At 40.7% G+C, this 26,141-nt stretch overlaps 1 protein-coding gene across 1 annotated transcript; it reads right to left on the minus strand.

The window, feature by feature from the left end:
- Positions 1-9,816: 9,816 nt before the first annotated feature.
- Positions 9,817-18,609, minus strand: LOC123443002 (transcription factor GTE8-like). Its single transcript, XM_045119210.1, has 10 exons — positions 18,127-18,609; positions 16,591-17,839; positions 16,361-16,498; positions 15,568-15,635; positions 14,853-14,916; positions 11,245-11,304; positions 11,031-11,143; positions 10,905-10,947; positions 10,704-10,825; positions 9,817-10,619 (listed from the first exon to the last, which is right to left on the minus strand). The coding sequence occupies exons 1-10, from the start codon at positions 18,154-18,156 to the stop codon at positions 10,368-10,370; spliced, it is 2,139 nt and encodes a 712-aa protein (XP_044975145.1). The 5' UTR covers positions 18,157-18,609; the 3' UTR covers positions 9,817-10,367.
- Between the last annotated feature and the right edge of the window lie 7,532 nt (positions 18,610-26,141).

The following is a 26,141-nucleotide window of genomic DNA, read 5'->3' on the forward strand; positions in this document are numbered from 1 at the left end:
AAACATAAGCACGCAAAGCAACTATAACAACAATTTGTGAAAAACAGGACAATCTGTAAATATGGAGATGAAACATATACTTCTGTAACTTCACAAATTCTGAAAAATTAGGACATGGTAAATAATTTATATAATGGTGTGTAAAAATTTCAGATTTTTTTTGACGCTCTAGTAAAATATGAAAAATCAAACACTACACCCAAAGTTTCTGTTTTTGCACAACACGTATCAAACATGCTAAAGGTAAATCTTGGCACATTATTGTTATAATAAAATGCATTTGTACAAGGCGATACTTATTTTTGTTGAAAAGTTGTTGTAATCAAGATTCACAAAGTTTCCATGGACGTGAACAAAGTTCAAGGCTAGCCCCCACTTCAACGGTGCTCATCTTTCTCACTTTCACCTTTGTTTGAAAAGGTTTTAAGTTCCCCGCTTATTTTTTTGTTTTTAATCATTTTAAAAGTAGAAAACAGAAATAAATGACTCTCTAAAACTTCTGGGTTCTCTCCCTGGCAGCGCTTTCTTTATAGCCATTAAGCTAGGCATATAGTGCTCAAGTAATTGATCCACCCGGATCCCAAGGTATATCAAAGCCAATTTGAATTAACAATGATTTGTAATTAAGTAGTGAGCACAAAGTGGTATATATCATGTGGCAACAAAGTCTAACCCTCTTCATATGCATTGGCATGTCATAAAAGAACAGTTTATTCCCGCAAAGTAAAGGCCAATACATAACATAAGTAGTTTCTTGCAATTTAATCGTATTGGAAACATAGAGAGGTGAAGATTGGTTCCTCTGTCATAATAATTGCAAGTAGGAGCAGCAATCATATGCATATTATATTTAACAAAATCATCATGTGCAGTGGTAAAACGCAACCCATCAATATAATCCTTAATAAGTGCAAACTTCTCCGATATAGTGTAGTTGGGAGAATTCAAGAAGATAATACGACTATCATGTGTGGGTGAAATAGCAACAATTTCATGCTTAACATGAGGAAATATAGCAAGTTCATAGTCATAAGCATAATTCATATTGGCATCATGGCCACAAGCATAGCAAGCATCAACTTCATCAAAAATGGATATTTCAAACGAACCCAAGGGATCATAGCAATCATCATAGCATTCATCCTTAGGTATGTGCGAATGGAAATTAAACAATGTATGAGTTTAAGAGTTACTCTCATTAGAAGGTGGCCATGGGTAGCTAATACACTCTTCCTCCTTTTGTTATTCGCTCTCCTCATCTTTTTCATCTAATGAGCTCACAGTTTCAACAATTTCTTCTTCCATAGATTCCTGTAAAATGTTAATCTCTTCCAAGGCAGCGGTCATTCTTTCAATAAATTCTTTAACATAAGCATTAGAAGCATAGTTTTCATAGCAATATTTAAGTATTTCAAAATTTTCATATTTTTAAAGAGTAGCATCATACTTTTCAATCAAAGTAGCATCTTCATAAGCACCCTTAAAAGCAATAAGTTCTTCAATTTGTTCAACATCATAATAACAACACACCCTCACTTAGTATAGAAACCGGTATAAAAGTGCTCACCCTCAACTCCAAGGAACCTCCTTGGCATAAGAAGATAGTATTTCATTATCATTAAACACACATTGGTAGGAAAGTTGTTTTTTAGTTTCTTCCGAACAACAAGTAAAATCATGTGACCAACATAAATTCCAAGCATAGCAACACAAAGTATTAATTTTATGCCACAAGATTTTCCCTTTTTGAGATATTCGGTGTCGCACATAATAAGCATGTTGATATGTCCCAAACTTATCTATAATTTATGTTTGTTCCATGATCTTTTGGGTGACATTGTTATATGTTTTGCTACACTTTCATATCTTTTTACACATGTTTGGACTAACATACTAACTCAGTGCACCCAATGCCAGTTTCTGTCTGCTGATGTCTTTTTTGCACGGGCTTTTACCCAAATTTACGGAGCCCCAAAAATCCCGAGAAAAATATATAAAAATCAGCGTAACGGAAGCTTCCAGATCACCGAAGATGGGCCAGAGGGGAGCCAAGGGCTGCCCAGGCGACCTCCCGGCGCAGCCTGGCCCCTGGCCGCGCCCACAGGCCACCTGGGTGGGCCCCACCTATTCTCACGTTGTCCTTTGGCCTATATTTACCCCTCCGATCGGAAACCCTTCCATCATATCCAGAATCATGAATTTCTCCATCGTTTCGCCGTCGCAGCCATGGCAAGTCCTTGGGAAATAACTCCGATGGGCAGAAAAAGGAAGGCGTTAAGAGACCCTCCTGGCCCAACCCTAGACACTCTAAGATCCTTTTTCAAACCGAGATCGGGAGCATTGGGAGACCTCTTCCCGGCACCCTACCGTAGGGAGGATTAACCTCCGGGAGCTTCTCCACTGCCATGGACGCTTCCCGTACGTGCCGTGAGTAGTCCTCCTTGGACCATGAGTCCATGACCAGTAGCTATGTGATGTCTTCTCTCTAATCTTGTGCTTCAATGATTAGCCCTTGTGAGCTGCCCTACATGATCAAGGCACATATGTAATTTTCATGCTATTGCTATGCTCGGTTTGTTGGGATCCGATGGATTATGATATTATGTTCAGATTGTGATGAGTTATATATTTTATTATCCTTTTATATTATGTTCTTTAGTGATTCATGCATGTTCTCCGTTGCTCTTTATTGCTTTGGCCGAGTAGTAGATTGTAACTCCAAAGGGAGCGTTATGCATGATTGTGGGTTCATGCCCCCTGATGTCTAGCTTGAGTGACAGAAACATGAGACTAGGGGATGTGTTGTTGCCACCAGGGAGAAAACAATGGTGCTTGTGACCACGCTTGCAAGGATTGTTTACCTTACACATAGTTCGTTAATGAAGTTGTCCGTTGCTTTGAGTTTACACTTTGGATGGGGCTCGCAACTTAATACCAGCGAGATGTTCTAGATAGATATCTCAAGGTGGATGATTAGTAAGTAGATGCTGATGAATAAACAGTCTACTTGTCTTGGCGTACTGCACATTACTATTGAGCCTCTAACTTTCAAGTAGCATAATTATCATTGCGGTGCATTCATAATTATGTCAATTGCCCAGCTATAATTTGTTTACCCAAGCATAGTTGTTTATTGTCTTTTGGGAGAGAGACATCACTAGTGAACATTATGTGACTCTGGTCCATATCACCACCATTGCTTACACCTCCACCATTTACTGCTTTCATTTACTTTTCCGTTGCAATCACTATCACTATTCCCGCTTGTGTTTTAATCCTTAGCAAACTACAAGGCCGGAGAGCTTGACAACCTCTCTATACTCATTGGGAGCAAAGTTATTTGTGTGTGTGCTGGTCCACGTCTTCTGCTTGCGCCAGGGCAGCGAACACCTACTTGTTGATCCTCGGAGTCCTCCTGGTTCGATAAACCTTACAGTCTCCGTGTAAGGGAAACTTGCTGCTGTCTACATCTCCACCTTTCACTTGGGGTAACCAACGAGGGGCGAGAAGTATATTCATCAACTCGTCATCAAGCAAGTTTCTGGCGCCGTTGCCGGGGACTCCAGTCTTCAAGATAGGGGATTTGCACACTATCTTTTACCTTTGCTTTTTAGTCTTGTTAGTTTGCTTTCTAGTTTTTGCTTTAGAGTTTTATACCAAAAACGACAAAAAAATTAGTTGCTTTGTTCTTTCTTGTTGTTGTTGCTATGGGTTCCACTGAAAACACCAAGTTGTGTGACTTCACTAGTCACAACAACAATGACTTTATCTGCACTCCTATTGCTACTCCTGCCACTCAGGCTACCTCCTATGAGATTAAACCTGCTTTACTGAACCTTGTTATGAAAGATCAATTCTCCGGTGCTGGAGATGATGCTACTTTGCACTTGAATAATTTTGTTGAGCTTTGTGATATGCAAAGATATAAAGAAGTAGATGGTGATATTGTTAAACTGAAGCTTTTTCCTTTCTCCTTGAGAGGAGGAGCTAAAGTGTGGCTTCAATCTTTGCCTAGGAATAGCATAGATTCTTAGGATAAGTGGAAAGATGCTTTTATTGGGAAGTATTACCCGCCTGCTAAGATTATCCAGTTAAGAAGTAACATTATGAGTTTTAGGCAACTGGATAATGAACACGTTGCTCAAGCTTGGGAACGTATGAAATATCTTGTTAAGAATTGCCCTACACATGGTTTGACTACTTGGATGGTTATCCAAACTTTCTATGCAGGGTTGAACTTTACCTCGCGGAATCTGTTAGACTCGGCCGCGGGAGGAACCTTTATGTCAACTACACTTGGTGCTGCCACAAAGCTATTGGATGAGATGATGACAAATTATTTTCAATGGCACGCCGAGAGAGCTCCAATAGGTAGGAAGGTAAACTCTGTTGATGAGATCTCCTCCCTTAATGATAAGGTTGACATGATCATGACTTTACTCACTAAGCAAGCTCCTATTGATCCTCATGATGTTCCTTTAAATTCTTTGGTTGCTCAAGAAAGAGAGCAAGTTGATGTTAATTTTATCTCTAAGAAAAACTTTAATAATAATGCCTATAGGAGTAATTTTGGTAGCAATCCTAGACCGTTCCAATCCAACAATTATGGGAACAACAACACTTATCCTAGCACCAAAAACTCCACTTCTGAATTAGAGAGCATACTTAAATACTTTATCACTTCTCAAAAAGCCTTCAACAAGAGTGTAGAAGAGAAATTAGAAAAATTAGATAGTCTCTCTTTGAAGGTGGACAACATAGCTCATGATGTAGAGATGCTTAAAATTAGAACTTCCCCCTTGAGGAAAGGAACACCACACCCATTAATGCTATCCAAGTCCAAATTAATGAGAACATAAGAATGCTAGCCAAACTTAAGGATAGATGGGCTAGAGAAAAAGAAGAAGAAGATAGGATTAAAAGCCTTCCTACACATACTACCATTGCTACTATACAAGTTGTTGGGGATCTCAAAACTTTTAGCACCCGTCACACCCCTAGTCCTAATGGACCTATTAATGGTGATGCTAATACCTCAACTATAGGACAAGAAGGTCCTTTGAATTTAGAGACTACCAAAAGAATGAGCTTAGATGACATTACCACCACTTTAATTAATGGTAGTAATCTTGATTTTGACAATTGTAGTCTTTTCGAAGTTATCACCTTTTTGCAAAGAATGGCTAAAGACCCCCACACTAGTACACTCAATATTGCCCTCACTGAGCATATTACCAATACTCTTATCAAAGCTAGGGAGGATAAGCTCAAGCTAGAGACTTCTATTCCAATAAAACTAGAAGATGGTTGGGATCCTATGGTCAAAATTAAATTGAATAATATCTCTTGCATTGCTTTATGTGATGTTGGAGCTAGTGCATCCGTTATGCCCAAAAGAATGTATGATATGCTTGATTTGAAACCTTTTGATCCATGTTCTTTTGGTGTTTGTCTTGTTGATTCTTCCATACAGAAACCTTTAGGCAGAATTGATGATGTTCTTATTGTTGTCAATGATAATTATGTGCCCGTTGTTTTTTTATTATGGACATTGAGTGTGATCCCTCATGTACAATTATTTTGGGACGCCATTTTCTCCGCATTGTTGGTGCTATCATTGACATGATGGAAGGGACCATTAGATTCCAATTTCCCTTAAAAAGGGAATGGAACACTTCCCTCGAAAGAAGATTAAGTTACCTTATGAGTCCTTTATTCGGGCAAGTTATTCTTATGGAGTTGATAATACTTGATCTTTTTGCATCATGTCTAGCTCAAAGGCATAAAAGAAAGTGCTTGTTGGGGGCAACCCAATTTTTTTTTACTTTCAGTTTTAGTAGTCTTGATGCTTGTTACTACTGCAGCAACATCATTGTATCTTTATTTTCAAGCTTTGTGCCAAGTTATAGCCTCCAATTGCAAGAAAGTTCAAAAGTTGTGACATGCTGTCCAGAAACAGATTATGTCTGCTTGATGGAAAAAATCGCCAAAAATCACCAGATCATCTTTTTGATCTGAATTGTTTTGACAGCATGCTCTATATAATTGTCTTTCTGGCATATGTTCTGAGTTTTTTTATTTGAGTTGCAGAAGTGCCCCGAAAAAATTATTTACTACCTGTTGTTCTATTTTTCACAGATTCTGCCACGTTTTGCATTTTCATCATTTTGCAAATCTTAAGCTTGCTTTTCCTTTGCAAAAACCTTTTGGCAATCATGAGAAACAATAGATTTTCATGAAAATCTTTATTTTCAGTAGGTAATGAATTATTTTATCATGGGTACTAACCACTCTAATCAGCTTATGATGAGTTTCGTATGAAGGGAGTTTTCAAGTATGTGATGGAAGATGATGAAAGAAGATCCAGGAGTGTCAAGCGCTCAAACTTGGGGATGCCCCCATGCACCCCCAAGAAATATTCAAGGAGACTCAAGCGTCTAAGCTTGGGGATGCCCCCGTGCATCCCCTTGTCTATCAACAATCATTAGTTCGTCCATCTCCATGCTATATTTTTATCACTACGTATGTTATGTGCTATAGTTGGAGCGTCCTGCAACTGATGATATGTTATGTGCTATACTTCTCTATCAACAATCAACAAACATTGAAAGTTTCTCCTTGAGTGCCTTCTCTATGGACCTTGGATTGAAGTTTAGCAATTTGTCCTAATGTCTAGACTCAAAATGGTTTGGTAGAATCCTTTATCCAAAGAATTAGGCTCACTGCATTATCTTTACTTTGGAATTGCAACATACGAAATTTACGTTGGAGTCATGCAGTTTTACACGCTCATGACCAAACTGCATAATATTATTCCCCTCTATCTTTGATACGTGGAAATCTACCAGGTATTTCCCATCTGCGGTAATTCAGTTGCATACCGATATCACCACCCGGCATACATCATTGGCCCCCCGACATATAGTTGGGATCTATGTGAGGAATAACTGTATTTCCGTCAATAAATCAAGCCCCTCACATGGGGATTTATACAATGCCAGTATGTTGATTCAATGAGGAATATTTCCACGCATTAGGGGGAGAATTCAAGTAACATGAAGAATGCCAGGAAATTAGTGGAATGTTCAACACATTTTTGCCTCATATCCACGTACTCAAACATTTGAACCATGCGTTCAGAAGATTTGCAACACATTGCAAATAACCTGCCACACTCATTTATGGAATATGAAGGTGTCACACAATCCTGGAATCCTACAAAAGTACGCCTGAAAGAGTGAAGGTACCAACAAAAACCACTCCACTCCCCGTTCGATGCAACAGGGGGACATGTATGGCAAAAGTACATTAGAATTCAGCTTCTTGCAGGCAAAGATATCAAGGCCTATGAATCAGTAAATGCAAGTCAACTTCACGTTGACAGACACCTAATGGGTAGTACACCTAGTGGATGGGTAACCTCCACCAACCCAGGTCATAGTGCACACAATGACTGGGACATCGGAGTACCCGACTCAATCGCATTGGAAAATCGCGAGTACTCACCGTGGGTAAGGATATTTCCATCAACTATATATTGATATATAGATTCTGGAGAAACAAATAACTGGAAGACTACAATTGTCAACATACATTTCTCAACTAGATTGCAAAACCTTTCACATGATTGAGGTCCAAAGACCATGGCCATGGCAAAGTGTGAACAATACTCGGACTCAACTCAAGAGAAGGGTATAATATAGGTAGAAATAATCTTGCACCAGTTTTCTTCTGGAAACAGAATTGAGAACAACGAGGTGGTGAAACAAAGAGCAAGTATTGTAACACAAGGGTTCATGCAGATACCCAACTATTCTCCACAGGTGGAATCTCCTTTCGATAACTTATATCATTGGCAGTACAAAATCATCTACCTTTGCAGTTGATAGATTTAGTGATCACATATCCATGTGGAATCATTAGATTCAGACATATATGATTGATTCCCGATGGAATCTCACTTTTGGATCGAAATGCAAAATGCAACATACATTGTGTAAAAATGAGTAAGTCACCATACGACTTATCGTTGTCGGTACATATGGTACAACCAACGTAGTGAGTTCCTTATGCATAAGGATTACTCCTACAATGATGATTATCCATGTTTGTGTGTCTACAATGACGACACATCTAATCATCTAAATGGCGGAGTTTAAAAGGAAGGATTTGGGTAAAGCAAAATATCGCTCGTTACTACAACTTGAGCATCTTCACTCATACACTATGGTATACTATGTTGTCTATATCCAAAATATATTGGAGAAATTCATTGTGGACAAATCTTATCCATCCATAACTTTCATTGTAGGTCATTCTCTAGATGTAGAGAAAGATCTATTTAAACCAAGAGATGATGAAAATAAGGTATTGGGACTCAACGTTCTATAATGCCATTGGATCCACCAAACACAATTGGTTGGGACTCAAGAATGTCTATCGATATCTCCAAAGGCATCAAACGTCTTGTCTTGGTTTTTCAAGTTTCAGAGAAATCTGAACACCAATACCTTTGGATACATTGATCAGATCCCCGCTATGTTAGATCATAGACAAGCTTAGTGTTCATACTAGGTGTGGTAGCCCTCTCATTAAGAGTCTTTGAAACATACCTCATGTCTACATCCACCAACCATTATCTCGACGATAATGTTTCTTGTGTTGCCTGGATGCAAACAGGTTACGTGATAAGCAACATTGCTATGTGCATATCTTGCAAATCAAATCACGTGACTGATTTTTCACGAAGTCTCTACCAACTTTTACATTTCAGAAATATGTTATTGGAATTGGTATGTGACGGCTTTAAAATTTGCAAGAACCAGGGGAGTATCTTCCTGAATTATTCTTGTTCAATGTATCATATTATACTATTTTTCCTTCATGAGTTTACTATAGAGATTCTCATAAAGGTTTTTAATGAGGTACTATCAACATAAAATCATATGTCATACTTTCTGTTTTCCCCACCGGATTTTTTAAGTAAGTATATACGACGTATTTATTATACTCTAAACTCTACGAGTCTCCTCGTATTGAGTTAAAAGAGACAATAACCATTATATGTTACATCATTTTCTCCTTATTCTCCCACGGGATTTGCAGGAGTTTTAGCAACATATCGAACACATATATCCTCATTTTTCCCACGGGGTTTTAGAGGAGTTTTCAAGATGACAAGGCTTACTAACAAACATGGATTAAGGGGAGTGTTAGGATTTAATTAATCGTATTAATCCCTACTTTTCCTAACCGAGACGGTTGCCTCGTGTCCCTTCGGACATCCCCTTCGGAGGCTATATATACGTGTAATCCCATCATCAATAAAAACAACTATTCACTTTTACATTTCTGTGTTTTGTCCTTTGTCTCTTGTCCTGTACTTCTAACAGTTTCGCAAAACCCTATGTTTGACACTCCCATCCTCCCGACATGTTTCAGTTTGGATGACCGGAATATAGCCCAAAGGTATTATAGACTATTCACAGAAAGTCTGAGGAAATAAGCCAAACGATCGAGTCTAAAAAGAACCGAATGGCTTATTCTCATCGACCTATTTCCATGGTAGCTTCTATGAGGTTATTCTCGTCGCATCTTATGCATTAGCTGCATCCCAAAAGAACTGGCCCTAAGTAACAGGTATTCATTCCTACAAACCAAAGGTCTCCAAACAATTTTTTCCTACAAAATTCCTTCTAAACTAAAGGAAGCCTTATGAGTATGTAGAGGCTCGAATCAACTAACACAAGGCCAAGGCCCTTCAGGAGAGTTCAGGTTTCTGTGTCTAGTATATACTGTTTGTATGTTATACCTGTGTTAAAAGAATAGGAATAGCCGTTCTTCACAGACGTCCAACAAACAACTAGTAACTTCCTCGACTACATCAAAATTTGAATTTACAGCAGGAAGAAGCAACCAAACATCCAAAACTAACAAGAGAAGCTATGATTTGCCGCTAGGGGAAAACGCACTTGGATCACAGTGCACATGGAGGTGAGCAGCGTGAGAGAACCATTTGGTTCTCGTATAATTTCCAAGGCTCTACAATACATCTACGTATCAGATTACACCCGACAACAGCTCGCAGCAACTGTCTTCATTCTGGGAATAGTTCATTTGAGAGATGAACTCCATTTTCATTTGCAGCTGTACATGGTGGCCTCAATCTCTATCCCCCCTTCCCTTCCTTTCCAAGGGCGGGTGCCCATCCTGCAACTCTGCAAGCAACACCTCAAATTTGAGGGTATTCTGTGCCCAGTTCGAGAAAAAAATGTCTAACATGTGCACAGCTATCCAGCAATTTCCCCATGTACATCAGCTGAAACAGGCAACTGTTTTGTCTTTGAACTCCAACATGTCAACACACATTAGTGGTTTTCTCCTTCATCCGCACCTTTGCTGCATGGCTCTTCTTCCTCTTCTTCCTCATCCACTTTCATAAACAGTCCAAGCTTTTCCAACATGCTGCCAGAACCAGGAAGAAAACTGGGCATGCCAACCTGGGAATGCTCAGGACTCGTCGCATCAACAGAACTCACAATATGTTCCGTGGTGACTGTACCAAGCATTTCTAGGTCCTTGGGATGGACTATGTCATTAATTTCTACAGTTCTCTCCATCTGCATCAATCAGGTTTAAACGAACTCTTAGCTATAATAAGACAGAGGATGAGTTTCATAGCAGCAGCGAATAATATCACTTGCCTCCTGCAAGGCCTGACGAGCCTTTTCCCTCTCAAGGTCTAGCTTACGCTTAGATTCAGCTTCGGCTTCAGCTCTGCGGGCTTCCAAAGCTGCATTGCCTTCAGCCAGAAGTCGTTCTTTCTCTGTGTCCATAAGCAAGACAATTCTTAGAAAAGCAGGAGCTTAATTTTGCAGAAACAAACAGGTGTGTATGCTCTTTACCTTCCTTCTGCAGTTTCTCCAGCTCCTCCTGTTTATCTCCACCCTGAGCTCATTAGGTAATTACATGTCAGGAATGAGTGCAGCCAATAATGAAGGAAATAAAGCTAGACATAAAAGCCCCCAAACCTGGCTTAGAATCCCACGAGCTTTCACAATTACATCAGCATAACGGCCCCTCAAAACAGCTGCTCGTAAGAGCTTGTCCGGGGAGACTTGCCTCTCGGGTTTTGCATTCTCCCCTATATTTTTTATTAGGAAAGAATCAGATGATCCGACCAGATTAATGCACCAAAGACCGCTTGGTGGTTTCATAGCAATCTGCTTACAGAATCATGCTTACCTTCAGGTGCAGCCTTGGACTCATTGTCCTGCTCACGAAGTTCCACATCAGCAGCAGTCTCTGTGGTTTAATCAATAGTAAATGTTAAGTATGACAAATCTTACTATTAGGGAGTCTGCAGTCGTAATGGTTTGACTTCCCACGTCCTCGCCCTTACCAATCCTTTACCGTAAAAGAGAAAACCAAAATAAACATCCGCTGCCCACGCACAAGATCTCCCAACAAAAATAATCCAATGAAAAAGACCCACGTTATAGAAACAACCGCAGATCCTTCACCTTCACCCCCGACCTGGGAGTACTCGCGTCCAAACCACTCTCACTAACAAATCAGAACCACCCCGCTCGGCGCGGTGACCCGCATTCCAGGCGGCATACAGCACTATGCAACTACACCTCAATATGCCATGCCATCAGTCCGCCGTGCTTTCATTAACGCCTCAATACACCATGAACATGTTTCAGGATTTCTATAAAGGGGAACTAGATATTTATAGGCTTAACTTTGAAATGTTAACCCTCATCCCTAAGGAGGCTGATGCTACTGCTATGAGGAAATTTAGACCAATCAGCCTGCTTAATTGTAGTTTTAAGATCTTCGCCGAGGTCTTGACTAATAGGATTAGCTTGATTTGCAGAGACTAATTGCTATTCCTCCGTACCAAAATATAAGACGCTTTTGACACTATCATAGTGTCAAAAAACGTCTTATATTTTGATATAGAGGGAGTAGTAATCAATCTGCTTTCATTAAGGGTAGATATATTCTAGAGAGTGTGGTCACTGCCCATGAGGTGCTCAGTCCACCCATCCAAAAGTCAGGGTTTAGTGCTTAAGCTAGACTATGAGAAAGCTTTTGATTTGGTCAATCTAGTTTTTTTCAGAAGAGCTGCTACAATGTAGAGGCTTTGATGGTAAGTGGATCACCTGGATGCACAAGGTCACCCATGGGGGGTCTGTGGGAGTCAAAATTAATGCTCATGAGAATGACTTCTTGCTGACTGGCAAAGGCCTTAGACAAAGAGATCCTCTATCCCCACTCCTTTTTAATCTAGTTGTAGATGTTCTTACTAATATGTCGGCCAAAACAGCTAGGGGTGTAAATGTCTCGTTTAGTTAGCTCGATGATTCATTTTCCTCGGATTTTTTTATTCAACTGTTAGACCGATAAATGGGCTTAAACGGGATTAAATGGGACCCGGTTTACATCCCTAAAAGCAGCATCTCATGACCTGGTAAAAGGTTTATGTCCTGTTGTGTGCCCTAGAGGGATCATGTGTCTTCAATATGATGATGACACTCCTCTTTTTAGATATAAAGATACTAAGGAAGTAGAAAACTTAAAATTGGTTCTCTCTTGCTTTGAACAAGTTTCTGGTATGAGTCAACTACAGCAAAAGTGAGCTAACCCCAATTAATCTAGAAAAGGGGGAGGTGCTCCTCTTTGCAGACATAGTAGGATGCAAGACGGGCACTTTCCCCATCAAGTATTTGGGAGTCCCTGCACTAAGATAAACTCAGGAGGGAGGATATTCAACCCCTGATTGATAATATCCTGAAAAGTATTGCTGGTTGGAAAGGGAAACTTCTTTCTTATAGAGTAAGATTAGTGCTTATTAAGGCATGTTTAGCCAGCATTTCCATGGATCTTCTATCCTTCTCAAATGGGCCATTGTGATGATTAACACCCAAATGGCTCACTACTTGTGGAATGACTTTGAAGGACATAGGAAGATCCATCTGGCTAATTGGAGATTAGTTTGCATGAAAAAAGAGTTTGGAGGGCTGGGTATACCAAATCTTCAGGAACTCAACATATGTCTCCTGGGGTCTTGGATAAAGAGATATTCTGAAGGGGAAGGAAAGCTTTGGAAAACAGGATAATAAGCTATACTGTTCTTCTATTGCCAGAGTTTTTTTGAATGATTTGTAGCAGAAATTTGATAGTCTTGTTGTGTTTGTTATGCCATTCTGTACATGGAATATAGTCTTCCTTGTTGTGATGGGTGGGCTATAGACGAATGTAGAAGCACATCACAGTTAACTGCACATTTCTCGCTGACAATAATTTCTTCCTTATGTTTTGCTTTTGCTCAATAGTAGTTGCTGAAAATACTCCTAGGGCAGGCGATATTGCATGGTTTTGGCAGATGATGCAACTTGCTTTCTGTTTTGTTTTCTTTGATCTCCATCTTTGTGTGCTGGAGTTGTCAGTGGGCGAACATGTTAACTACAAAGCGGTTTTGATAAGAGACTGTTGTCTGGATATAGAGCGCCAATTTAGTGAAGTCATAGTTGTCCTTCATATTTCGGTTCGTCGAAGCAGCAATCCAGCTCAATAGTTATGCTCCTCTTTTCTCTTATTATTACCATAGTTAACTATACTCTCAAAAGAACGAACTTGTTGTCGCTGTTAGCTTACAACCGAAGATATGCAACCTAATTGGCAACCTACATATGTGTGTATATGGAACATGGCAATAAGTGGGAGAATGTTACTTGATACAGGGCGGAACAACCAACAAGAGGAGCACAAACAATGCTAATTGTCACCGCGAGGTTCAGTATGCAGCATAAACACTATTGTCGTTGTATGTCACATATTAATTATTCTCGTTACTAATGGTGTATCACTATTGTGGTTGTATGTCACATATTAACTATTCTCGTTACTAATAACGTGTCACTATTGTGGTTGTATGTCACATATTAATTATTCCCGTTACTAATAGCGTGTCGAATGTGACAAATTGTTTCACGATGATACAAGCAACCGGTAGTCACCGAAGTTGTCAAAGACATGATGCAAGTGGTGGTTTGTGGGGAGAAAGCAGTCACCAAAGAGGACATGGGGAATGAGTAAAATACAATGTTTACTAGATAATTAGAAACAAGACGACTGTCTTTGTTCGAAGTGCTTATAACTTGGTTGTTCAATATAATATGACGAGTGTTGTTATTTACCATGTTCCTTTTCTCATCATTTTCAACACAAAAGCAAGACATTTAATGCGCATCAATCCATCAAGGAGGTGATTGGAGCCCCCTCTAAAGTTGAAGAATGCAACCATATAACTGGATGCAGAATGACTGAGGGATAACAACAAACGCTAAATCAATGTAGTTGAAAGAGATAATGATGAGAAAAATATCCATTGTATACTAGCGAGGCAAGGGTTGAAAGAGATATATATCCTACAGAGGTGAAAACAAGGTGCAAGTTGCCATGGGGGCGGTTGAAAAAAAAACATGCAGGGATTTGTCAGATAGTGAGAAACTGCATTCGCATCGTGTTTAACAAGTATGTTCATACCCCCTCCGTTTCTAAATATAACTATACAAGTCCTTTTAGAGATTTCAATGTGGCCTACATACGGATGTATAGACATATTTTAGAGTGTAGATTCACTCATTTTGCTCCGTATGTAGTCCGTATTGGAATCTTTAAAAGAACATATATTAAGAAACGGAGGGAGTAGTAAATAATGTATAATGTATCTGTATATTTTATCATTAGTCTGTGGCAACCAACAGGCATTTAACTGGTAAAGGTAGATTAAGAACAGCTCGGAACAACAAGCAGCTAAAGAGCATGGGGATAAAACTTACGGTTAGCATCAACAGGGCAAATAACATCATCACTCTTGTCTAGCTCTGCAGGTTGTTCTGGTCCCTGCAATTAGGATAAACCAATTATTGCAGCCGAAAAGGTTGGCCAGTCATTGGAAATGAAATGACAAACTCTTGCCACGGCATAGGTACAACTGAATATCGTGATTACTGATCACAATTGACCCGGACTAGTGTAATGGTAGAGCAACCAGATCACGGTTCTGTTATCTGGTTCGGTCTGACTACGGCAAGTCAGCCAATGAACTAAGCTACAAAGCTAACTGCAGATACTAATACGGCATGGTACTATCAGAAATAATTTGGACAAGGAGGGTCAAGTTGCGAACATAAGGGCTGGCAAGACTACACAGGCGGTAAGGAAAATGACAAGGGATTAATGGATTGATGTAGAGAACTGAGAAGAGAAAGAATTAGTGGGATTTAATCCTAATAACATACTCCATTGGTCCATATCTTCACTAATAACATACTCCCTCCTTTCGTAAATATAGGTCTTTTTAGAGGTTCCACTAAGGGACTATATACGGATGTATATAGACATACTTTAGAGTGTAGATTCACTTATTTTGCTCCGTATGTAGTCCCCTAATAAAATCTCTAAAAAGACATATATTTAGGAACGGAGGGAGTAGTCCTTATTTTATTAACTGGCTTAACTGAAGGATCACTCAGTAAAAATTTGCCAAAGTACCTTCACAAGCTTTGCTGGGCTAACAACTTTTTCTGGTTCACTTTCAATGTCGCTGCCTGAGTCAGAATCTGCATTACCAACATAGCAAATACGATCTGAGGACACCTTTACGTGATAGATATATCAATACAGTAGGGTCTTGTAGACAACTGGGCTGACTGTTTAAAAAATAATACTCCCTCCGTCTCGAAATAAGTGTCTCGACTTCAATACAACTTTGTACTAAAGTTGACACTTAATTTGGGACGGATGGAGTAACTGGTACAAAGTATCTGTAGTTCCCAATAATAATTTCTAGAAAGCATCTATGGTGCCCTTGCAGCTATGCATGACTCCTTGCACCACATCAGTTCACTAAGAATCAGTGCCATCTGTGTGACACTGACATCATGAAACCCTAACTATATAGTTAAGTTTCTATGTATACTGCTAAGTCTCATGAAATATAATAATAGTTTCAAAAAATAAACAGCAAGCACAAATTTGAAGCACATGTCAAGCTCATATAATATTCGGAATTTCAGATGGTACCACTTAAAGTGAACTTTTTTTGCTTCACAACCTTACGTGAAGTCATAAATTCAAAGTTCACTAAAGTTTAGCCGCAGATATATTAAGAAATATGAACTAGCGTAAGCACAAACATCTATATAAAAAGAGCATGAGAAGGAACATACAGAGACAGTCAAAGAATCAAAGTAATAAGAGCAGTGTCTAGGAGAAACATGTTTTACAAGGATGTATCCTATGATGAACACAAATATAGATAACTAAATAACTCATATGTACACACCGCTGGATGAAGATCCTGAGTCACTGCTGGAACTACTTGGGCTGCCACATTTGTCAGTTCTGATCTGTGGATCCTTCTCTATCAATATAGGGGATGCATTGCCACAAATGTCGACATCTTCCTCAACAGGCTCAGAACCTGAGTGCACAAAAAGGACGATCTCTAACAACTGCATTGATGGCGTTGAAGTTAATTCTATTGAGAACCTCAAAGGGTACATGATAAAATACCTCTGCAGGGATTTGTGGACGAGTGACTGAGGCCAGAAACATTCACAGCCTCATTCTCAGAAGGCTGAGATTTTGTCTGCTGATGATCTCTTTCTTGCAAATACGCGTCAACATGCCTCTTCAGTTCAAATAATACTTCATCACTGAGTGCATGGATATCAATCTCTATCTCTCCATCCCCAATGTGCTCTGCTTTGTTGTCAATACACTGCTGTAACAAATCAATGATGTGACCAGGTAATTCTTCTGGGCCCTCGGTCAAAGAAGTTAAGCAGTCTCCAAAGGTTTCTCTCTCCTTGGATGTCATCTTTGGCTTCACAATCTCAGTTAGCCTGACAGGGTCTATTGATAGGTTACTTCGGTCCACAGGAGGGGTCTTCCTCCTCTTTGAGTCAGCCCTATCAGCCTCAACATGTGGCTTAGTGGCGGCAGTAGCTAACTTCTTCTCAACTGTTCTCCATCTGGACTCAAACATTTTATTCAGTTGAATGGCCAGATCATGCACTACATGCCCTCGAGGATTATAAGTTATCGCATTGTTAAAGGTCAGCCTGACATCAGCTGCAAAATCATATGGACTTGCGTAGGAACCAGAATCTAGCTTCTTCTTGATGGTCCCAAGGTCCATCGGGTGCTTGATAATGTCATTATAATCTGGAAGGTTCAGCTTTTCCACGTCTACTGGATCATTAAAAATATGACTACATTTCTGAGTCATCAGCTTCTTAAGGATAGCTTCGCACTGCTTCAGAATTGTAGCTTCAGGCAACACTGTAGACGTTTCAGGCCGGGGTTTTGTTGGCAAGAAGCGTCCCTTGGCACCACGGACAACATGGCTTCCCCGTTGCACTTTTTTAGATCTAGGGGCAGCTGACGATGAGAACGCAGGTGCTTTGCTGACAGGCATGATGGACAAAAACTCTGGCTTCTTGAGGAGTTCTCGAACCGAATCAAGCTCTGTCCGGAATCTCTTCCGAAGGTAGCGCCGCTCAGACGACGACATCTTAGACGGGACAAAGATCTCTCGCTTGACATCAAAGCCATCACTATTAAGGCTGATGCACTTGCGTTTTGGCACAGAGAAATCTTCCGAGCCAACACGAACAGGGCTGCCTGACTCACCCACAGTCTCTGCGTAACCCGCGCCACGGTAGGCTATTTCATCATAACTCCGTTTAGTCTGAATCTGCGGGCCAGACTCCATGCGGACCGTTGGTCCCATGTAACCAGGCGCCAGCGAGGCGCGGATCTGCAGAATAACGACAAACAGCTTCAGAAACCAAATTCAAATCTCTTGCCGGTTGAAACGAAAGCACACAAACCGAGATTTACATGCTGTGCAGCAAAACCCTAACATTACACCTGGCCCTGGGACCAATCCGTGCCAAGCGAGCCTATGTCATGGCTTGAAAGCGGGATATGGCAGCATCATTTGTTATGTTTTTACTAGTGAAATCAGTCAGATCTAAATCCAGACAGAAGCTACAAATGCACATGTCAACGAATGAAATTCAGATTGGAAGGGGATTAATTCACCTTAGGCTTGGAGATTGAGGTCGTTGGCATCTGGAACGAGACCGTGGGGCGCCCCGTGATCCCCTGCCCGGCGTCAACGCCCTCGGCGGCTGTGGCTCGAGGACAGATCCGCCGCTGTGGCTCGACGGTGAGCCGGCTAGCGCCTCCGCCCTCTGCCTACTGTGGGCAGGACTGCCGCCGGGTCACCGTGCGGGCGGGCCACGGGGCCTCCTGGGAGCGGGACGGCGAGCGGCCGCGGCGTGGATTCTCCGGGCTCCGGCCGCGGCGTCGGGTGAGACGGGAGGTGCAGGGTGCGATGCGGTGGGCGTCCGTGGCTGCTTATCCTTTTCCTCGACGAAGCGACCGAGCCCGAACCCCTTGTCCTCGCCGAAGCGACCGAGCCCGAACCCAAAGTAGAGTCGGTTCCTGCGCACGAGTCCAGTCTAGACCCGAAGTGGACCGGAGCTGAGAAGAGCGGAGCGAAACGGTACGATTCGATGCGACTTGACGCGCGGGGGACGGGCGCTCCCTCTAGGTGGGTATTTATAGGAGAGGCGGGGTGCGGTGGGCGGTGCGTGCCGGATCGTGGCCGTCGGTTCGCGGGGATCGGACGGGCAGAGGGGGAGATGTAGGCGCGGGGCCCGCCGGGACCGGCGTGACGTGGAGCGGAGCGCGCTTTGACTTTCTTCCAGAAGGTTTCTGGTTTGGAGAAGGATCGCGCGCTGTCCGACGATGTACCGTGGGGCGACGAGGTTTCCGGGCCCGCGTGTCATTGGGGTTGGGTAGGTTTCGTTCGGTCCCGTGCTGTTTGGGGAGCAGCCGTCTTTTGTCCGGCACGCGGGATCTGGGTGCGGGTGACGGCCTGCTGGATTTGGGGAGCGGTGTGACTTGGAGGTGAAGGCTGGTGACACGTGGAAGCAGGTGGGTCTTGAGACTCCTTTGTCTGCCTGCTGGGTGTTTCTCTCTTGTGAAGTGGAGCGACGGATTTCTTCTCGTCAAAAATGAAGCGAGCAAACCACGTACGGGATAGGAAAATTCCTATTTACCGTTGGATCATCAAAACTATTAGAGTAAAACGAGATTAAACGAAAGTGAATGGATGATTAGTCATGTTTCTATTCTTTATTTTAATAATAAAGCAATTAGTGTTTCTGTCGTTCGTCATTAATACTATCCCTAAAGTTGATATAAATTACCCACTATGCCACCCATAAGTAAAAAACGTTTCAGATTTTCCCACAGTTGCAGTTTGGTTTGTTATTATAAAGAGATGATACGAAAAGAGAGCACAGACACTCGTCCGCCATAGTGACTAAGGCATTGTTGTTCTACGTAGGTGACCAGCGTTTGATCCCCATCCTGTACAGTTTTTCCTTTCAATCCTTTTCTCACGCAGTGTCCTCCCTTCATGAGCCAGGCCGGCGTGTGCGGGGTTGGACTCTTTTATTTTTGTTCGTTTTTCTTTCTTCTTTTCTCATTTTGTTCTCATATTTCTACTCCCCCGTTTTTAAATATAAGACATTTTTGAGATTTCACTAGAACACTATATACGGAGCAAAATGAGTGAATCTACACTATAAAATATGTCTACATGCATCCGTATATAGTTTATGGTGTAATTTTTATTAGGTCTTATATTTAGAAATGGAGGGAGTATAAATTAATTCGGCATATCTAAATTTCCAAAGTGGTGAATTATAAAAATGTTCGCAAAATTATAAATTGTATGTGAATTCAATTTTTTTTAGGAAATCATAAAAGTTTCGTGGATTCAAACAATATTGGTGTATTTGTAAAAAAATCAAGATTTGAAAAAATAGACGGGAAATGATTATGCTCGTGATTTTGAAAAAATGATCGTGTGTTCAAAACATATTCGGGAATCGGAAATAAGTGTCCATCAAATTTATAAAATGTACACAAAAAGTAAAAAAAATTGTTCCCTGGTTTTAAAAAGGTAGAGTAATCTAAAAAATGTTTGTTGAGTCAAAAAATGCTCATGAACTTGAAAACTTTTTATGCATTTCAGAAAATCTTCGTAAACAAAACTAATGTTCGTGATTTTTTTGTGAAAATCCAAAATTTCAAAAAATGACAATTTAAAAGCTATTCACCAATTCAAAGTCTTCTATGTCTAGGATTTGATTAGATTTCCGAAAGTCTTTATATGTATAGACGTGGGAGTAGTTTGTGATCGATGAGATTTGTTTTAAAACTTTTAAGTATTTGCTTACGCAACATAATGACAAGTGTGGCGTGAAGTGGCAAGCTCATCACCTTAGAATTTAGCATGTTAAAAGTATTGTGCTCACGTGAACATCGTGACCATCATCAATGAGGGTGGGAGAGAAAGTTAAGTGGCAACATGATGAGCCACCATGTTAAAAGAGAGGATGTTCATATGTGAGGGTATTAAATCAATCATAAAAAATGCTTATATATCTATAGCACATACTATTTTTTGTCTCCGTTGCAACGCACGGGCATATTTGCTAGTGATTCTCAAGTATATATACATCTGAAAAAGGTGAAAAGAAGAGGTATGCGTTCGGAGGCATCCCTCGAGAACAGGTGTGTGTTGGTAATAAAGAGAGAAGAGACATGATTGTTTAGGGTTCGATACATCCTTTGCTAATTAATTTCTGACACTCCCCTTGTACAACACCGTTTCTTCAATGTTTCATTGTTGAAAGCTGCTTGCATATAGATCTTTCATCTTAAGAAATCTTTCATATAATCTTGAGAGTCTTTCCCCAAACCCCCGTAGGAAAAATGTGAGGAGAATAGAGTAGATATGTTGCTAAAACTCCTTTAAACCCAGTGAGAAAAGTAAGGAGAAAATGATGCAACATATGATGGTTATTGTCTCTTGATAACTCATATGAGAAAAACCTTTGAAGGAGAAAACTCATCGATAAGTTTAGAGAACAATTAATATGTCTTGAGTACTTCCTTTAAAAAACCCGATAGGGAAAATAGAAAATATAACATATGATCTTTGAGAAGATATTGCCTCACTAAAAACTATTACGAGAAACTTTGAGAGAAAACTCATAAGAAAAAAGAGTGCAATCGTACATGCCATTGAAAACTCCTTTAAAACTTAGTGGGAAAAATATAAGGAGAAAATGATATGGCATATATGGAAACTTGTGTTTATATTGTCTCGTTAAAAACCTTTTATGAGAAACCATTAGGGGAAAACTCATGAAGGGAAAAAGAATACAATATATGCAGTCTAAAGATTGTTACAGGTTATAATTTGGGAGATTACTCCCCGTGAACTTTGCAAATATGGGGACATACCATACCAATTCCATTGACATGAACATGACATTATGAATAATCTGTTGGATTTTCACAATATTTTGTTTGCAAATTATTTCCTCACTTTTCTATAATTCACAAGGATAAGTAATTTTAGAGCAATGTGCTTTTTAATATTGCTCTTCATATAACCTGTAGGTATTGAGTAACACAAGTGGAAGCATCTTCATAAATCAAGTAATGTGATTCTGATGAATCTCAACCACATGATTTTGAGTGTGGTTAATCATTTTGCTAAGCCATGCATATTTTGCAATGATTTTAGATAAAGCAATTATGTCAGAATGATAACTGAAAATAACCATTAAAATCCATTTAGATGACTTCCATGTGAAGGCTATTCCAGCATATTCAGTCATTGATATGGCACCGGCAGGGTCAAATAAAGAGCCAATATCATTACATCATATCATGGTCATATCTTCTATTTCCTGATGGAGATATCCAAAATTTACTGTAATCTTCAGATATAAGATGATATTACTTATATCAACCATATACCTTTTGTTGGGGGTTGTACTTCGAATAAAGATAGCAAATATAGTGTCAGGCCTAATGTGGTTTGCAAGTATATTAGTGCTTTGACATTAGTGAGATATAGAAATTCAGGTCCTAGTATCACTTCATTATTCCTCCCAGGTATGAACGGATTTGTACCTTATCAAAGGTAGTATGACCATACATGTCGTTTCTGTTATGATATATCCAAATTGAACTTCTCGTATATGTTTTAGATATATGTAGACTGATATGTATTCTTGATAGAATGGTCAAGTTGTAAACTTAAGCTAAATTTGGTTAAATCCAAATTTTCCGTCTTGATATAATTTTGTGTATGTTAATGTCTAGTAGAGTCATTGATGACGAAATCATCAACATACACTGAGGTGATATAAGGAATTCAAATTTAGGATTCCTTTGTTAACACATAAACAATCATCATTCTTTGAGTGATCCTTCGGAAGAAGAAAATCATTTAGTCGGTAGCACCATATGATTTCCGACTATTTTGAGCCATAGAGTGACTTCTGAAATTTTACACAAATATGTTGCGATTTATTTTGGGTTTGGAATTGTAAGCCCTTGAGGGACTTCGTTATATATTTTTGAAACAAGTGACCCATATGAGTAGGTAGTCACTGCATTCATTAGCTGCATGTATAATATTATTTGTACTGCCAAAGATGTTTATTATCGAAACATAATTCCACTCATACCAAGAGGGTATGTTACATCATAATTTGACGTCGGGTCTCTGCGTGAACCCTTTTGCTACAAGCCTCGCTTTCTCACCACTTCATGAACTTTATTTATAAATGAGAAGTTTTTAGTATTCCTTATGAGAGATACTTATGAGTAGTTGGTATTACTGTGGTAAATACCGCTCTTCGCTGAGCGAGTGCTATTCTTCATTACTTGCTTTATTTTATGTGAACCAATTTGAGTGCAGGAGGCACTCTACCATGGACTTTGGTTCAGAGCCCAAAAGGTTTTACCAATTTTTAGAAGAAATATATGTCGACAAATGTAATCTTTATTTTATATGATTCTGGTGGAATCAATGAAATTTGTGGAACTGTATTTATTCCTTTTAACTCCTTGTGATTTCCTACAACAATGGAGTCAAGGTATTTCGATGACCCGACACCAAAACATTCGTGCACATTTATGTCAGGATTTGGATGATGAGCATGTGAGGTATCTTTCAACTTGATGTTGAATTACATTTACTGGCTGAGGATTTGATTTCCTTTGTTTGCGCGGAAGCATATGCGAGATTATATCTCGTGTAGTCAGATTTCTCCCCCTGTTGCTCTCATTTTGGGAGAAGAGTGGTTTTATCAGGTACCTCCACTCTTTCTGACACTTCACTTCAGGAATATAAAGTTGAGTGACACTTTTTCATGAGTAAATCACTACTGGAAAACAGTTATTTGCCATCTGCTGGTTCTTTGCCGTCTGCTGGCTGATGGCAAAGACCCTCTTTGCCATCAGCTACCAGAAACCAGACGGCAAAGAGCAGGCTGATGCCAAAGGTTCTATTTGCCATCAGCCAGCTCTTTGCCGTCTGCCAGCTCACGGCAAAGAGCATGCAGGCAGACGACAAAGAGCATGGGCGGCCCACCCCGCAGCCCCTCTCTCCCCCCTAACGGTCACTTTCTTTGCCGTCTGCCTGCATGCTCTTTGCCATCGGGAGGCTGACGGCAAAGAGGGTGCCCCCCTAACGACCGTTAGCCCCACCCCCACGCGCCTCTCTCTCCCCCTAATGGCCACCCCGACTCCCCTCTCTCTCACCCCCGACACCACCACCGTCGTCGCGCCCTCCTCCGGCCTCCCTGCGCCTCCCTGCGCCCTCCTCCTCCCCGGCCGCCCTGCGCCCTCCTCCTCCCCGGGCGCCCTGCACCCTCTCCACCGCCGCCCTGCGCCCCCTCCTCCACCCCGGCCGCCCTGCACCCTCCTCCACCACCGCCCTGCGCCTCCTCCTCCTCCCCGGCCGCCCTGCACCCTCCTCCACCGCCGCCTTGCGCCCCCTCCTCCACCCCGACACCCCTCTCTCTCACCCCCGACACCACCGCTGCTGCCGCGCCCTTCTCCGGCCTCCCTGCCCCACCGCCACCGCCGTCGACGCCACCCCCACCGCAGAGCCCCACCCCACCGTCGTCGCCCTCCTCGCACCCCTCACCGTGCCCCTCCTCCCCCTGCTGCCCTCCTCCCCCTGCGGCCTCTGCTCCCCCTGCGGCCCTCCTCCCCCCGGTTAGTTTTCTTTCTTCTTTTTTTTAATAGTTTTTGTTTAATTAGTTATATGTTTTACTGAGGTTTTGTCTTAGTTTTAGTTTAGTTTAGGTTCAGTTTTAGTTTAGGTTTAGTTAGGTTAGTTTCTTGTTTAATAAAGGAGAAAAGGAGAAGAAGAAGAAGGAGAAAGGAGAAGAAGAAGAAGGAGAAAGGAGAATAAGAAGGAGAAAGAAGAAGAAGGAGGAGGAGAAAGGGGAAGAAGAAGAAGGAGAAAGGAGAAGAAAAAAATAAGAAGAAGAAGGAAAAGGAAGGGAAGGAGAAGAAAGAAGAAGAACAAGAAGAAGAAAAATAGGAGAGGAAGAGAAGAATAAGAGGAAAAAAGAAAATAAGAAGAAGAAGAAGAGAAGAAGAAAACAAGAAGAAGGAGAAGAAGAATAAGAGGAAAAAAGAAAAAAGAAAATAATAATAATAAGAAGAAGAAGAAGAAGAAGAGAAAAATAAAAGAAGAACAAGGAGAAGAAGAATAAGAGGAAAAAAGAAAAAAGAAAATAATAATAATAATAATAATAATAATAATAATAATAATAATAATAAGAAGAAGAGAATAAAAGAAGGAGGGGGAGGAGGAGGAGAAGGAGGAGAAGGCCAAGGACCTTCTAGTCCTTCTCCTCCTCCTCCTTCTCCTCCTTCTCCTCCTTCTTCTTGATTTCTTCTTCTTCTCCTCCTCCTCCTCCTTCTTCTCCTCTTTCATATTATCCTTGCTTTAATTTCCCCAAAAAGACATAATTAGCCCATTTAGCTCCAAAATGCCATAATAACCTCAAAATGGCATAAGAACCTTGGTTAGCTCATGAATATTATATACTTAGCTTGTTTTCCTCTAAAATGAGATAATTAGCCCATTTAGCTCCAAAAAGACATAATTAGGTAATTTAGCTCCAAGAAGAGGAGAAGAGGAGAAGAAATAGGAAAAATGAAAAGAAATAATAAGCAGAAGAAGAGAAGAAGGAGAAGGGGGGAGGAGGAGGAGGAGGAGAAGGAGGAGAAGGCTAAGGACCTTCTAGTCCTTCTCCTCCTCCTCCTTCTCCTCCTTCTCCTCCTCCTTCTTGATTTCTTCTTCATCTCCTCCTCCTCCTCTTTCTTCTCCTATTTCATATTATCCTTGCTTTAATTTCCCCAAAAAGACATAATTAGCCCATTTAGCTCCAAAATGCCATAATAACCTCAAAATGGCATAAGAACCTTGGTTAGCTCATGAATATTATATACTTAGCTTCTTTTCCTCTAAAATGAGATAATTAGCCCATTTAACTCCAAAAAGACATAATTAGGTAATTTAGCTCCAAGAAGAGGAGAATATGAGAAGAAATAGGAAAAATGAAAAGAAAGAAGAAGAAGAAGAAGAGAAGGAGGAGAAGGAGGAGGAGGAGAAGGACTAGAAGGTCAAGGACCTTCTAGTCCTTCTCCTCCTCCTCCTTCTCCTCCTTCTCCTCCTTCTTCTTGATTTCTTCTTCTTCTCCTCCTCCTCCTCTTTCTTCTCCTCTTTCATATTATCCTTGCTTTAATTTCCCCAACAATGACATAATTAGCCCATTTAGCTCCAAAATGCCATAATAAGCTCAAAATGGCATAAGAACCTTGGTTAGCTCATGAATATTATATACTTAGCTTGTTTTCCTCTAAGATGAGATAATTAGCCCATTTAGCTCAAAAAAGACAGAATTAGGTAATTTAGCTCCAAGAAGAGGAGAAGAAATAGGAAAAATGAAAAGAAAGAAGAAGAAGAAGAAGAGAAGAAGGAGAAGGAGGAGGAGGAGGAGGAGGAGGAGGAAGAAGAGGAGGCCAAGGACCTTCTAGTCCTTCTCCTCCTCCTCCTTCTCCTCCTTCTCCTCCTTCTTCTTGATTTCTTCTTCTTCTCCTCCTACTCCTCTTTCTTCTCCTCTTTCATATTATCCTTGCTTTAATTTCCCCAACAA

This window comes from Hordeum vulgare, chromosome 3H (assembly GCF_904849725.1).
Source record: "Hordeum vulgare subsp. vulgare chromosome 3H, MorexV3_pseudomolecules_assembly, whole genome shotgun sequence".
NCBI lineage: Eukaryota > Viridiplantae > Streptophyta > Magnoliopsida > Poales > Poaceae > Hordeum > Hordeum vulgare.